Source organism: Phaethon lepturus, unplaced genomic scaffold, assembly GCF_000687285.1.
Source record: "Phaethon lepturus isolate BGI_N335 unplaced genomic scaffold, ASM68728v1 scaffold57465, whole genome shotgun sequence".
NCBI classification, from domain to species: domain Eukaryota; kingdom Metazoa; phylum Chordata; class Aves; order Phaethontiformes; family Phaethontidae; genus Phaethon; species Phaethon lepturus.
This window is the reverse complement of record NW_010540923.1, coordinates 1-16435: the sequence shown is the minus strand read 5'-3', so window position 1 is coordinate 16435 and position 16435 is coordinate 1. Positions and strand designations below refer to the sequence as shown.

General features: G+C 40.1%; 2 protein-coding genes across 2 annotated transcripts in view; one reads left to right on the top strand and one right to left on the bottom strand.

The window, feature by feature from the left end:
* GLT8D1 (glycosyltransferase 8 domain containing 1) overlaps nt 1-5798 on the top strand; it is a 6894-nt gene extending 1096 nt beyond the window's left edge. The window contains exons 3-9 of the mRNA XM_010287560.1: nt 496-712; nt 1370-1487; nt 2034-2118; nt 2355-2467; nt 4033-4199; nt 4383-4495; nt 5157-5798. Coding sequence (XP_010285862.1) covers nt 496-712; nt 1370-1487; nt 2034-2118; nt 2355-2467; nt 4033-4199; nt 4383-4495; nt 5157-5347 — 1004 coding nt within the window. The 3' untranslated portion in view covers nt 5348-5798. The remainder of the gene's footprint in view (nt 1-495; nt 713-1369; nt 1488-2033; nt 2119-2354; nt 2468-4032; nt 4200-4382; nt 4496-5156) is intronic.
* Nucleotides 5799-7801: 2003 nt separating this feature from the next.
* On the bottom strand, nt 7802-16418 carry GNL3 (guanine nucleotide binding protein-like 3 (nucleolar); the record flags this gene model as incomplete). The annotated part of the gene is made up of 13 exons (XM_010287561.1): nt 7802-7890; nt 8381-8602; nt 9057-9193; nt 9915-10057; nt 10714-10897; nt 11331-11418; nt 11946-12072; nt 13052-13155; nt 14070-14205; nt 14717-14800; nt 14969-15088; nt 15744-15881; nt 16353-16418. Coding segments are annotated over 13 exons (1638 nt in total), but the record flags the coding sequence as incomplete, so codon positions are not given.
* Nucleotides 16419-16435: the final 17 nt, after the last annotated feature.

The following is a 16435-nucleotide window of genomic DNA, read 5'->3' as shown; positions in this document are numbered from 1 at the left end:
CAGCAGGAAAAAATTCACAACAGTGACATTAATTTAAAATTTCTGTATTCATTGGTTTCTACCTAAGAGGAAAAGAAAGTAGAAGAAAAAGAGAGAAGGGTGATGTGGAGAAGATTAGAAGGTGGTTAGGGTAAATGGGAGGGTGAAGTCAGTGAGATTATAGATGTGGCAGGGAGGACCAAAGGTTAAGTGCCACCTTCTGTAGTTTAAGCCTCATTTTAGCACCTTGTTGTGCTGCGTGTGAATATGTACAGTTAAATGCATATAATTTATTTGTAAGTGTGATGCTTTCTTACTCATTAACATCTTGAATTTGCAAGAGCAGATGCTATATTTTAAGTGTTTGATACTGGCATGCTGTAATCCACACCTCAGCTGAGACATCCAAGTGCTTGCATAGTAGAAAGAATTGAAGGTATTGGGATTTTAGCATGGCAATAATGTCTCTGTTTCATTTGCATAAAGCAAGTATGTGTTGCCATTTCTACTCTGCAGATTCAAATCCATTAGGACTTCAGCCTATAGATTTCATACCTGCAGTTCCCCAGAGGCTGGCAGATGAAAGGAGTGATAAGGAGATTTCTGTGGTCATTGCAGCATCAGATGAGAGGCTTGGGGGTGCAATTGCAGCCATTAACAGTATTTACCGACACACCAGATCCAATGTGGTTTTCCATATTGTTACGTTGAATGATACTGTGGATCACTTGAGGTAATTAGATTCACACAATACTGTAAAACTTAAGTATCTCTGAGAAGAGGAATAGCTAATTTTCCCTGTAACTGCACTCCTCTAAACTGTTCGCAGTCCTATCTGCTGCTGCTGCTTTTTGCAGTTTTTTGACAAGGCTGCTCTGGGGAGTCATACAGTCATTCCTTCTGCAAATGTCTCAGCGGTGGAAAAGAGCCATCTTTTTCAGTGCGGTTATATCCAGCTAGTGGGGTTGGAGTTTTTTGGTGGAGGGGTTGTAAGAGTTACATCCTACATTTCATCTAAGCAATTCAAATACTGGCAATGACGTTTCTCCATTTTTCTAGATTGTTCTTTGATCCTTTTATTTTGACCCACATCCATTCACACTGATCCTTTTTTGTGAAGGACCTGTGATAACAGGACCATATATTTCTAATAAAATGAGAAGCAATCTCACCCCTTTCATGTGTCACAGCTGTATGCTGATAGTGGGCATTCCCCTGCAGTCATACAGGATGCCACCGACATCAGCCATGGATTAAATTCTGTGTATATGTTTGTTGGATAGGGAAACGAGTGGCCAGATCAAGGTCTGTGTCACTGTCAATTGGATCGCTTGCTTTTCATTTGATTTTTGTCTCATTTAACAAGATCTGTCCTTTCTCCTGTTCGCAGGCTGTGGCTAAGTAACACTGCTCTGAAAAATTTGAGATACCGGATTTTGAATTTTGACCCTCGTGTCTTAGAAGGGAAAGTACAAGTAGATCCTCAAAAGGCAGACACCTTAAAACCAGTGAGCATGATGTTGATTACTTTTTGCAATTATTATTTAGTAACAATATATTTTGATATTGGCTTTTGAACACAACTAGAGATCAAAACCAAATCTGTTAGCATAGAAGCAATTTTTTATAATCAAATTCCTAAACTTCAGTAAGTACAAATTTCCAAATAGTGAGAGATGGTTTTGAATATCTACATATGCATGCCTAGTATTGTTTTTTGCTGGTAGCTGCAATGAAACACAGCAGCTTGCATGTCAAACATGGCAAGACCTCTAGAGATACTACAGATAGACATGGAAGAAAAAGAAATTCTAATATAGACCAGTTTTAAAGTTAGTTTATCAATGTACAAATTCATCGGAAACCAGGAACTGATGGAACCTGTTTATTTTAAATAAATCCTAGGATATTGCTCCCTATTTTACTGCCTTGATAGAAGCTGTCTTGGACATCAGTGCCATAGATAAGTGCCAGGAGTATCAGTCAATTTCACATTTATTTGCACAATTTTTTCCATTTAATTCTTCATCTCTCTTGCTTTCTTGTTTTCACAGTTAACCTTTGCAAGATTCTACTTGCCCAGTTTGGTACCTCATGCAGAGAAAGCCATCTATGTGGATGATGATATAATAGTGCAAGGTATGGGACCTTTTCTTGGCCTTTTGCCACTGGCCTTATGCTGAGGTCAGTATGCCATCCCTTACAGTAACAAAACACTTCTACTTCAAGGAAAGATGTAGAAACTTTGTAAATATGAATGAGTTGGATTAAACTGAGTGGTTTTATCTGCTGTGGCAATGGACTGAACAAAAAGTCACTCAGTGCTTAATCAGGATTGCTTTTAATTTTTCTGTGCTTGCTTCCATTTTTTTCAGATGATATTCTTGAACTTTACAACACTCCACTGAAACCTGGACACGCAGCTGCATTTTCAGATGATTGTGACTCAACCACCAATAAAGTTGCTGTCCGTGGAGCAGGCAATCAGGTTAGTTTTATTCTGATTCAGCGGTAACAATACTATAGATCCCAGGCTTTGGAAACAGGCACTTTGTTTTAATGTTCTTGCAGGCTGACTTCCAAATACAGTGAACCTAAAGGTGTCATTGTCCCTACCCAAATCAATTTACTCTGATGTTTATGTTACAAGTGACGCCTACAGTTTCTGTTTAGGCACAGTAAAAGCACTTCAGATTTTTGCGATGCTTTACAATGCGAGTAATTCCTGGTGTAGAACAGCGGGAGGTCTTAGAACATCAGAGGGAGAATTTTTCATTTGTGAGTGTATACAAAGTACTTTTTCTGGGAGTGGTACTGTATTAGAGTTGTGGTGAATGGTGTTAAATCCAGCTGGCGGCCGGTCACAAGTGGTCCCCAGGGCTCGGCTCTGGGGCCAGTCTTGTTCAATATCTCTGTCCATGATCTGGATGAGAGGATCGAGTGCTCCCTCAGTAAGTTTGCAGATGACGCCAAGCTGGGCAGGAGTGTTGATCTGGTGGAGCGTAGGAGGGCTCCGCAGAGGGATCTGGACAGGCTGGATTGATGGGCTGAGGTCAACTGTATGAGGTTTAACAAGGCCAAGTGCCAGGTCCTGCACTTGGGTCACAACAACCCCATGCAAGGCTACAGGCTTGGAGAGGAGTGGCTGGAGAGCTGCCCGGCGGAAAGGGACCTGGGGGTGCTGGTTGACAGCCGGCTGAATATGAGCCGGCAGTGTGCCCAGGTGGCCAAGAAGGCCAACAGCGTTCTGGCCTGTATCAGAAATAGTGTGGCCAGCAGGAGTAGGGAAGCGATCATGCCCCTGTACTCGGCACTGGTGAGGCCGCAGCTTGAATCCTGTGTTCAGTTTTGGGCCCCTCACTACAAGGACATTGAGGTGCTGGAGCGTGTCCAGAGAAGGGCAATGAAGCTGGTGAGGGGTCTGGAGAGCAAGTCTTACGCAGAGTGGCTGAGGGAACTGGGATTGTTCAGTCTGGAGAAGAGGAGACTGAGAGGAGACCTCATTCCTCTCTACAACTACCTGAAAGGAGGTTGTGGTGAGGTGGGTGTTGGTCTCTTCTCTCAAGTAACTAGTGATAGGACGAGAGGAAATGGCCTCAAGTTGCGCCAGGGGAGGTTTAGATTGGATATTAGGAAAAATTTATTCACCAAGTAGTCAAGCATTGGAACAGGCTGCCCAGGGAGGTGGTGGAGTCACCATCTCTGGAAGCGTTCAAAAAACGTGTGGATGTGACACTTCAGGACATGGTTTAGGGGGCGTGGTGGCATTGGGTTAATGGTTGGACTTGATGATCTCAAAGGTCCTTTCCAACCGTAATGATTCTGTGATTAATAATATGGTATTATTAAGTAGCATTCCTTAAAATATGTAGTGTATATAATCGTATATTAAAAATGTTAAATCTCTTAAGCTTTCTTTCTCTCATTTTAAAGGAAAGGGTATTTGCTTTAACAACTTCAAGTTATGCTTGTCTGTTGGGAGTTGTGCAAAATTTTACTTTAAATAGTAATTTGACCATATTTTAAGCTAATTTCTACTCTCTTTTTTCCCAGTATAATTACTTTGGGTTTCTAGATTACAAAAAAGAAACCATACGAAAGCTTGCCATGAAAGCCAACACCTGCTCTTTCAATCCAGGAGTTTTTGTTGCCAATTTGACAGAATGGAAATTACAGAACATCACTAAGCAATTGGAGAAGTGGATGGCACTTAATGTAGCGTAAGTACCCCCAAGCTGGGGGCAACAGTGGGTCAGGGATTGGGTTATGGCGACAGCATTTAACTGTTAGATGAAGGGCTGTGTATGTACCTGTGGATTCCTGTCATGCAGCTTCAAGTGAAAATCAACTGATTAGGGCCACACAAGCATCCTTTCCCAACTTCTTTTCATCTTACCTTCCAGAGAGGAACTTTACAGTAGGACTCTGGGTGGCAGCATCACGACACCTCCACTGCTAATTGTATTTTACAAGCAACATTCCAGTATTGATCCCATGTGGAATGTCCGGCATCTCGGTATGTAGGAAACATTTGTGATACTGCTCCACCAGTGTGTTTTTCCAGGTCTGTAGCTGGACACCTAGTTGATGATGCAGCAAATGGATCTTTTCTTCCCCTATCTTATACCTTGTTCTTTAAGAAACACTGCTTTGCAATACCATCTTGGGGCTTGTGGGCTTGATCCTTCACGTTCTTTTTTGAACTGCTAGGGGGATAGGTCTTGAATTGACTTTCAAATTACTTCTCATTTTCCTTTTTCTGCATATATATTGTGTTCTGAAGTGATCCTAGGTGTTTCTTCCAAGACCGTTGAGAGGAACAGACTGTTCCATTCATATCTGTTCTGTTACTGGTGAAACCCCAGTGCTGGGAGAGCTGTCTTAGTCAATGAACAATACGTAGGCTGCTGAATACATCTGGGTATTAAGGGGATTTTAAAGAACTTGGAAGTTAAGGCAGTACGTTAAAATAGATACTGGGACAGATCAAAGTTTCATTCAGTTGCACCCAATTATGTTTTTCACTTTGCCCTGATTTCTGACTCCCATATCACCTGCTTTCTCCAAAAATGACAAGGTTTCCTTTGTTAAAATCCTTTGTTTTGAAGTTAAAATATTGCTTGTTGGTGTTTCTGCTGCCTTTATTTCAGGTACTAATGCTTCTTTTTCAATAAAAGGGTCTAGTGCTGGAAAAAGGTACTCTCCTCAGTTTGTGAAAGCTGCCAAGCTGCTCCATTGGAATGGACATTTCAAACCGTGGGGAAGAACAGCTTCATATGCTGAAGTCTGGGAGAAGTGGTATGTCCCTGACCCTACAGGCAAGTTCAGCCTGATCCGCAGACACTCAGAAGCCTATGAAGCAAAGTAGAGTCAATAACTGATGGCATTTTCTCAGGAAACTTCTGGAGCCAAGCCGAACTCTTTTTTTTAGCTCACTTGTATTACAGAGCAGTCCTTGCTTTCTGGAGCACAAGGTGATGCATTTATTCAGATGCAGTTCTGAAATGCACAGGTCCAAAGGAGACTCATTTCACTTGTGGGACAGAAGATGCTACTCCAGTAGCAGTATAGAAAGCAAGGGAGGATTTCCACAAACTAGCACTTGCGTTAGTTCATTTCTGTATGTTGTGTGTTCTTCTGCTCTTTACAAGTCTTCTTGAGGAGGGTCATTTCGTCAGCTATAGAAACAGTTTCTAAGAACAAGATAGAACTTCAACTGGTGCTTGCACCATGCATATCTTGCACAGCAATGTACTGTAGTTACGAGCTGCTTGGGTTTTGTTCTGTTTTGTTCTCTTTTCTTATCCTGTGAAATATTTTTGTCAACAACCCTTTCTTGCATGAAATCTCTCAACCATTTCTGTGTCTTTCTTGCAGAATTCTGCAAAATTGAATCTTGTTTTTTTTAAAAAATGGATTTTTCAAGTATTATTTCACTATGCAAAGTGGTTTTAACTGCAGTGAACACTAAAACATTTTTTGTAAAGTGGTGAAAAAAGAAAACTTTGTTCAAAAATAACAGCCGATTTTAACATGTTGACTCAAACCTCAGGTAAATGGCAATCTGATGCTAGGCTTAATCCGATGTATGAAGTGTGTTTCCTTTATGCTTAAATACAGTAGTGATTGAAAGTAAAGTCAATTGATCTCATCTTTGTGAAAGCAATCGCATTCTAAAATTGTGCAAAATATTTATTTTGGGGATCAGGCTCTATGAATTACAGATTAATTTTGTTAAGTTCCTCATAGTTCTTTCAAGTGAGCATGGCTCTGCTGCAGTTTGTGCCACCGTGCCTTTCTCCTTCTGGCTCTTTAAACTCATCAAGTGAGATTCCTGTGCACTTTTGCAGCTGGCTGCCCATCGCCTTTCATATAGGTAAGTTTGTTTTTTAAATAGTTGTAGTGTTAAGTTTAAGTAATGGTTATTATTAGCTGATACATCCCAGCACCCATTGTGCCAACTATTCCATTTAATGCAGGTTTGAACTCAAGTTGCCATTTTTATTCAATAATGCTGCTTGCAAATAGTCGTCAGTTAGACAAAAGGCTTTGTGTTAACGTAGTGATGGGCTCAGCGTTGTATGGTCTGAGATACAGGGAGGGCAGCAGAGAGCTGAAGGGCTTGTTCATGTGTATGAATATGGTTTTAGTACTGCTTTATAATTTAAAAGGACTTCCAACTGCTTGATCTATTGCAGTCACTGCCTATAGTTTTTTTTGCAGTCATGGATGCTGATCTATGGTTTGTTACCTATCGTTTCTTTTCCTGGGTTTTGATGAACAGGAACCGTTCTCATCCTTGAAGTGGTTAGGAATAATGAAATAAGTTCAGTTACCAAACTTTGAAAGCTTGTACTAGATCAGCTGACACCAACTTAACTTAGTTAATAATTCTGACAACCAGGTTCTACAAGAACTTTTCAAGCTGCCTAGGGGACTGTGCCTGAACATACATTTAGGGAAAGCACAACTATCTACTAAAGAAATGAGCTCAGAAATCAGACCTTTAACTTAATAGGAAGAAAATGCTTGGTGTCTGGCATTTATTCTAAATGCCTAATTCATTGAGCAGCTGCAGCACCTCTGAGCACAGTAACAGGGCAAAATTTTGCTTTACAGTTACCAGTTGTTACTGTGTATAATAGGTGTCATGGGGAAATACAGCTTTTGTTCAAGAGCGCTGTTAGAACAAGCTTGTTCCCCCGTGAAGACAGATTACTAGTATAATCTCAGTTACCTTTCCCAATGAAGCATCTGAAGCAGTGCTTAGATAAAATACCTTATGGCTAGTTGAATAGGTAAAGGTTGGCTGGAAGATGCTACTTATGAAAGTTCTAGAAGTTTTGCAAAAGTATACTGAAGACTCACTGACTTACTAAGTCATGCTCTAGAGGTACGGTCTCTGTAATCCTCTAGGAAAAACAATTAAATTTTATGAAGGGAGGATGAAAACTTACCTTGAACTGTAACTGCTTGAACACGAGCAGAATGAAACATTTACTATTGCTATCCTTTTGAAACATCTTTTTTAAGGCAAAGTGAGAACAGACTAACTCAGTCTTTAGGAAATTTTTAAAATAGGCTTTTTTTAATACAGGAAATAAAGCTGAATATAGTTGGTTTCCTAGACTTGTATGAAATAATGGAACGATCTAGGGAGATGATAAACCATTATATACATCATTTGATACAGCAATAATTGTGAATATTTGCAACAGCTCTGGTATATGGCATTCCTCCAACTTCTGCTGCAACGCAAGTCTTCATGACTGTTCTGAAAGCCAGTAATAAGTCTCCAAACCTTGTCTACACATATAGTTCATTATACATAGTCTGTATTAAAATCATAGGCATCATCTTCATCTCCTGTCTTATCCAAGCTGAATGATAGTGAATTGGAATGTTTACTTTCTGAGAAAAGAAAATAGTGTGTTAGTGAAACCAATGCAAGCACTAGAGTACTAGAGACTATCCTTCAAGTCAGGGTTTTTAATACACACCTGCCATCTCCTTTTCTGAATTTGTAGGACTTGTTTGTTGTTTTCCAAGCTTTGCTTTCCTGGTTACCTGAATTTTGCTTTCCTACAAGTCAGAGAGGTCAGACATAGGTATTTATTCAGACATCACTAATGAAGTCTCCTATGCAAATGAAACCTAACAGAGATTGATGACAGTGTGGATGTCCCCTTCTATAGTTCATCAGAAACACACTGCCTTAGAACTGACTTAGAACAATGTTGTTTCCTTAATTCAGCAAAAAGTCCAACCTTTATCTCCAGGAGAAGGACTTTTTGATTACCTCTGATGGCTCCACAGTGCCTACACATTCTCAGTTTACAGCAACATACTGACTGGGTACCTGGTGTCAGGATCTAAACAGGTAGGAGAAGCCTAATGAAACCCTGATTTACCTCTTTGACAACCTTTTCTTCTTCTTCTACATTGTCTTGATCATCATCGCTTTCTGTGAAATCCTCCTCCTCTTCTTCCTCCCCCTCCTTGCTTGTTTCCAAGTTTTCCCACTCTGATGCTTCCTCTGTCACTTTATTTTCCTCTATTGTCCCATTTGCCATACCAGCTGACTGGAAAATGATGCTGCTTGCTGGACTGGGGTATTTTAAAGCTAGAAAAAACATAGGAAGTGCCATTTTAGGTCAGAAAAATACAGTCCTGTCCCCTCCCATATAAGCAGGTAGAACAAAGGACAATTCTCTGAGAATAGTTTTCCCTGAGGCATCTACAGAAGACCGCTAGGAGCTGAAAGACTTGGAATTGAGTATAGATTGTCCTGGGTGAAATGTATTTTCTTGGCCTAATTATTCAGTGTTTATGTGCTCTTCAATGTTCTTTTACCCTATTTCCTATTTAGGAGGGTTAGGTCAGATGAGCAGAAACTGAGAAATAGCAGGGGTACTGATCTGTTGCATCAGAAACCATTTCTTTCTTAAAAGGTCCGTATTCACTGCATATTAGCAAAGCTGTCATATAAACCCCAAGAGGACTTCCATTCAAAATCTCCCATTAAAACTACTACTGCTACTCTTAATGGTAGTGTTGTACTACAGTAACAATCCTACCTTGAACAGTATTGTTGTTTTCTTCTTCTAGGTTCTTTAAATTAAAGCACTCCTGCATTTCAGCTATTTTGTCTTCTGTAAGATATGGTGGCAGTCTCTGAGATCCTGGAGGTTGTGAGTGGTAGCTTATTTTAGCTCTGGGAAATCAGCATTAAAAAGCCACCAAAAAGGACACAGTTAAATCATTGTATTTACAAATAAAACCCTCTCAAAAAAGTACAAACCTCTCAAACTCCTCAACCTAACTACTCATTTATTATCTGCTTAACAGCAGTTAAATAGCTCTTAAATTTGACTCTGAAGTTGTCAATGACAGTAGCCTGCTCCTGAGAGGAAAAAGAAATGGCATACTTTGTCACCACAAATCATCTGCCTGCAAAATCATGAGCTGTAAAAGCAGCTGAAGCACTTGAGCAAGGGAAATAGTCAAACTCAATTACTGATTCTGAGTTACATTTATTCCCAGCCTCAGAATATAGGAACCACTATAAATTTTGACAAAAAATTTGCCACATCCTTTCTTGTCTGTAGAAGAGGTCTACAGAAATGCAGTATTTGAGAGGAAGGCAAATTCCCCTAAAAGTTATAGCAGAAGTCAGCAAACTGGCTATGGAGTAATGTGCAACATGCTTAACTCTTTCCATTTATTCTTCACTACTTCAGGAAGTGATCCAGGGATGACATTCTCTCAATGTTAGCCAATCCAGCTCTCTTTACCAAAGTAAAACGTGAGAAAGCAGAGAAAAAAAAAAGCAGCCTCTCCTTTCTAAGTACTTCTCAGGACTCAGAGCTTCTGCTGTGCTGGATTAACAATGTGAAAAAGAGAGCAGCATAAAGCAAAATTCATAGCATACATACCCTGTCCAGTCACAAAGTAGTACTTTAGCTATATTCTCTATGTCAGGAACACCTCCCTTTTTCAGCATACCCCTCTTCTGAGCAAGTAAAGTTAAAAACTCTTCAGTGTTCCTGAAATCTGGGATGCTATAGTGCATCATTACCTAGTGCAAAAGAAAATGGTGCATTCAGAAAGCAACACTCACTTTTCTCTTAGTTTCAGTAATAAAAAGGCAAATCAAATTGGGTTACAGTGAGGATGAACAATTATGTGAAGAGCCGTTTTTCTCTTGCGTGTGAGACTAAACATCACAAAGCAAAATACCTACTTCATCAACAAATCTATCTGCTGTTTACCCATACTAGTGGGTGTATAGAGACAGCACACTGATTTGTGACAAAACAGTTATCACAAACTGAATGGGAATTAGGCTTAGGTTAATCTACTTGAAACAAGAGTGAAATCAGAGTTGGATCTGAGGTCTTCACTGTAATAATAGGAAGCAGTTAGAATATCTTCATTTTTCACTCTGTCATACCGTGATGAGATCTTAAAAGCAGGGTTTTTAAAAATCAGAAAAGATATTGGGAAAACAGACTCTGGCTGACAGGATCCTGGCATGCTGTTTCTGCCTTGATGGATGAAAGATCACACTTAGCATTGGATACAGCAGCCAAAGTTTGCCACTCTGTATGGTTAGGGGAGTGGAGTGCAGAAGCTACCATAACTAGCTGAAGTGAAATGAACTTTGGTTCTTGGCCTAAAAAACCTACAGAGAAGTCACATGCAGTGAGAGATGTGGAAAAAGATGGAGCTTACCTGCTGTTTACTGCAGTGATTTAGAAGGGCATCTACTCCTTCAAGCACACCTGCTGAGCCTGATTCTTCAGTGTCTATAATACTTCTCAAAGCCAGAGCCAGGGCACTGTTGGAAGGATCTGCAATTATACTTGGACTGTCCAACATCTTTGTCTGTTTATCAATGTGCACAATTTGCATGGACCTATTCAGAGAGAAATGTACTGTGAGTAGGTAAAGATAAATCAACTAGCAAAGGGCTGGTAATGGTGAGGTAGGTAAAGATAAATCAACTAGCAAAGGGCTGGTAATGGTGAAGGATGCAAGACACAAAGCTCAGTGTTGGACTGAATGCACTTCATACAGAGTCAGTTTCAATGCTTTTTCATCATATGCTTTGTGCAGGACAGAAATCTGAATGTACAAAAAGAGAAAGTTCATACACTGTATTCCCTCGTGATGCCTTGCATCACATAGATTATCTTTCATCCTGGCAAACTGAAGTGTGCATTTAAAACTGCACACAGGGGCATACTTTGCCCTTAATGGATGGAAATTGTACACAAACAACAAACTCAAGGTAATCTGAACAGAACAACAAACAGGGAAACAAACAGCTTTTATCAGACTAAGCTTACTTGGTAACACCTCTTGCTAGGCCAACATTGCAAGCACGAACTCCTTTAAGACTGTTGATTATGCTGCTCTTTCCCACATTAGGGAAACCTGAAAAAGCATAAATCCTTGTAAGTGAAACAAGAAAACTCAGCCGATGTAACACTGATCAAAACTGCTTCTTTCAGGTGTCTTTGATAAAGTGTCTTCAGTGTGAGATCAGAGTTGGATCTGAAGTCTTCACTACAGAAGTAAGACAAAGTCTGTATCCTCATTTCTCACACTAATAATAAAAGGGACACGAAACACATCACTGAATGTAACCACAAATCAGGTAGGAGGAAGGCAGTGCAATCTGCATGGTACGTGACCTGCTTCTCTTTGTTTCCCTAAGTTGGTGAATCAGGTAAGGCTTCACACAATGTGCCTTCCACAGATCACATACCTACGCGCATGTAAGTGCAACACAGATCGCTGTCAACTGCAGTACTACAGTAGTGACTCTTTGGATGACAGTAAGAACAGTGACTAGAAAGCCCATTAGCAAGTCATGGGTTAGTTGTTTTACTCAATTTATAATAAGGGATACAAAAGCCTTACTGGGGCAGAAGAAAAATCCTGTCTCTCCAAATGCTTACCTACTACCCCAACCTGAATGGCTTTGTTTTGAGTCTTGCCATGCTCTTGAAGAAGTTTCAAAAGGCATTTACTTCCAAAACATTCGGTGGTTCTTGATAAATCAACACGTGCACGTCTTTTTGTGAACTGTTCCTGCTACAGGATTCAAAGGCAAAAAAATCCTAAGTCAGGAGCTATTTAGGAAGATAAATACATATGCTTAGATTTATTTATGTACTGTAACGTTTCTAACTCCTATTCTCTATTAGTTACTGTTACTGTGTTCTTCTAAACAGAAGGAATTAGTTTAATAAGAAATTGGCTAATCAGTTAAGTGACAGTAAAAAAGGGAGCCATCAACTACTAAGAGAAAAAGGAATGTGAACCGACTTAAAGGGCTTGTGATTTCAGCGCAGCCTGTACTGCAGATTTGTTGTGCGACCATAAAATAAACCATGTACATTTAGACGGTAAAATCTTTAAATCTGCAAATGCACTCAAGAGACTTCCATTTTTTGAAGGATTTCAAAACTTGCTCTCTGCACTGCAGCTTCTGCATCATTTTGCAGGAGGGTCTATTTCACTACGCTGTTAATCAGGGTTATGATGTGTGAAGCATTATGTATTAATACACTTATGACTCAAACGAGCATCTTTGAAGAGTTGAGACTAGGACACAGGGAGCTAACCCCTTTATACTCTTCGTTAAATAATGTCAGGTACTACCTTTACTGATGGCCACAGTCAGGATGAATGCAGTAGTATAGCCTGCACCACTTTACCTACAAAACAACCCAGATCTAACTGGTGCAACCATCCTATGTAGAAAATGAAAAATTCCTCATCTTCCTCCCCTCACCGTCCTTCTTACAGTAAAAAAACCCCTTCCTTTTACTCTAGTCCAGCATCCTGAGCACAAATAACAGTATGTATTTGAACAGCAAGAATTCCCTGACTGTACCACAAAGCTTAAAGTGCAAAGGCCTATCTATCCATCACAGCAGTATAATCAAACAAGGGGAAAAGGAATTTTAAATTACAAAAGTTCCTGTTTCTCAACATGTTTCAACATGTATGATTGCAAACATATATGACTTAGTCACGAGATGGCCTGCAGTGCTCTTACCATAGTCTTGTCCTTCATCAGCGTTGCTGATTTAAAAGCAACTGTTGGAAATTCCTTCTTCAAATAATTCAACCATTTCTCCAAGTTCTCCTTTGGCACTAAGTCTGGGGGCGGGGAAAAAAAAAAAAAAAAAAGAGTACAGTCCTTTCACTCCCATGAATCTTAAACATCACTGTGTGGAGGAAATCTAATGTGCAATCAGGAACCAGGATGTATTTTGTACGTTTACGACAAACGATGTTTGTCTGAAAACTGTAGTAGAGTACTGGGTATGTTCCCCAAAGGCACCCAGTGTTGCAAGTTTTAGTCTTTATTTTCTGCCTGAAGTAGAACATATCACAATTGCATTTTTGGCCCCTATATCAGATTTTTAATGCTGGGGTCTTGCTAGGAGACTTTGTACGGTACAGAGTGATGTTCTGTGAAGGATTATCCCATCACCCCTGCAAAGGCTACTCTAATACAAAGTTCCCTTTGCTCTTGCTGTCACTCTTGGTATTTTCTTTTCTTATTTTTTTGCTGCTGGTAACTCGGTAATTTCCACTCTTTCTAGTGGGTTTCACCTGCTTTTGTGTGGATTCTCTCAAACAGCAACAGAAGAGAGAAAATGCTTCCCAAAGGCAAGTTTCAAATCCAAGTATTGCATTGATTTGCTGATTTTTAACTCACCATTGCCTCAGTGGGGACCAGCATCATGACCTCTGCCTACTCACTTACATTCACAAAAATGTTAAGAATTGCAAGATCTTTAACTTCGGACTAATTTGGCTGAAACTGGCCAATGCCCTCAGAAATTACTGGAAAAGAAAGGGTGTAATGTGCATTTACCTGTCTGTGGTGTTTTGTTAGCAAACTAGACTAAAAGATGGAGGACATGTGACCCCTTCAGTAGGGCAGTGAGCTCAGAGTTGGATCTTATGTCTTCAACAGAACCTCAGATTCCTTTAAAATATTCTTCATAGCTCACAGAACCGCACAGTGACCAAGTTAACACATCAAGAAAACCTGTGCTTCTTACCAATTTTGTTCAGAATCAACAGTAGCTTTTTGTCTCCTCCAGAGCAAGTTACAGCTTGCTCCAGTTGAGGACATCGGCAGCCCATTGGATCTCTTGCATCTAAAACCTCTAGAACCACATCTGAGGCTTCAATCACCTAGGTTAGGAAAAAAAGAGAGAAGACTCAAATAAGACAGGACAGACTATTTGACAGACAACAGCTCTGGAATAGCTGTGGCTTTCAACAGTTACTGTTGAATTTCACAGAATGATTGGTGAGGTTTCAGAAGACTGTTCTTGTTTGAACTCCTTTCTTCCAAACTACAAACTAGAAAGCTGAAGCAATTTTCATCTTTTTCCTCTAAAGGCAAGAAATCCTTAGACACTAGTACCTCATTACTACAAGAGCTCTCTGATCACTCAGTATGTACTTACATTGGCCCAAAAAGTCTAATGCCTCAAAGTGCTGGATGTCTCAGTAGGTCACACCAGGCAAGACTGAAACCCTCACAGTTTGTCATAAAATCCCTTACTTCACGTGTTGGAAGTTTATCACAAGCAACCTTTATACTCTCTAGCAGCTGCACAGTAATGCCAAAAAGGAAAGTAACAAGTGGTCTTATTGCTGGCTCTTATAAAATTATTTAAAAATAGTTGAAGCATCTCACCTTCTTGAGCTCCCTGCAGAATGATTTCTTTGAATTTTTATCCAGCAGTTTGTTAGTCTTTGCTTTAGATTTGACAGAGGATTTCTGAATGCAAATAAAAATGAAAGGGAATGATTTAAATGAGAATTAGTGTATTGTATTTGCATGCATATACTGCATGAAAACGTAACACATAACATACTGCTGAAGATGTAGTTTCAGGATGACTTTTATTGCTTCTATAAGCTTCAAGGAATCAAAATCATACCAGACGCCTACCTTTCCCTCTGCTTTTTCCTTGATTTTTGTTGCATTCTTTTTAGCTTCAAGCTTTCTCTTCTTTTCATGTTCTTTCTGTCTGTTGAGCTTCTGCTTTTGTTTTAGTTCTTCAAGCTGATTGCAAACAAAAACGCACAATGGATAAAACACATTTGAAGGTGGTAAGGAAGACTGATCTTTCTCCCCATTTACTTATTTCTGACCAAAAGTCCTGAGACAGCTTAGCTACAAGTCATGGCTGTCCAAGTGACTCAGGGAACTTTTTTTGCATCCTACCCTGAAAAGGATACTGTTGCCTTCAATTGCCTCAAAACCAGAGGCAATATATCCATTAGCTAGACCTCAAAATAATAGTTGTGCAGCAACCACATTACAACTGATAAGGGTGCTGCTCTCATGTCACATTACTCCACGCTGCAGACAGCGGATCCTTATTTTCTGTATAATCATACAATGCCAAGACTTAACTTTTAGCATTCTGATGGGACATCTATGTATCTTAGCATCACAGGCAATCAGGATTACATTAGAAATGATGCTTCCAGCATGTTTATACACACAGTGATGAAATCAAGGTTAAAAATAAAAGAGCAAATTGTTACACACTGTATAATGCTAGAAATAAATGTATTATTCTTCTAAAGTATGTGTTACTAGAACCATGATTGCACCTCTGGGTGTGCACATGTGGACGCACATGAACACAAAGCTTCCTTGAAGACAGGAATGGTCTCAGTTCTTGTCCTCTTTACCACAAACTGTATTTTACCCTCTGCTTTCTTTGCTCCGCTTCCCGTAGAAGCTCTTCCTTAAATGGTGCAGCACTGGGAACACCGGGATCTTTCTTGGGCTTTTTGCGTCCACGTTTTTTGGCCTCCTTCCTGACTTTTCGGTGGTGTTCTCTGATCTGAAGACAGGAACAAGAATATTTTCAGTCTAAGGCAAAAAAACCCAGTGATGTATCCCTCCTATTTACAGACAGAGAGTAAAAAGTGGTACATTTCTGAAGTGTTTCGATTGCATTGCATAATGTCTCATCATAATGCTACACTTGAACATCCCAGCCCAAAATAACGCAAAATGTAACGATGTAAAAAACCTACACTCCTTTCTACATCATCCTTTGGCCAATGGTAACTGGAAAGCAACTGCCTCACTACAGTCCAGACTCCTTAACATTCAGTATAACATCCTTATCGTGTACATGTACACGTACAACATATTTCTGTAATAATACATACAAAAAATGCTTTTAGTGTTAAACTAGTTAGCATGGAGCTTTAATTAAAAACAGACACCCCCCGCCTCCCCACCTTCCCCCCGCTGCGTGGGGCAGGGGCATCCCGGGGGCTCGACACCGTCCCGGGCCGGGACTCACCTTCTTCTGGATCTTGTAGCGCTTGTGGCAGGTCAGCCTCTTGCTGGCCTTCCTCAGCTCTGCAAGGCACCACGCCCGTCAGC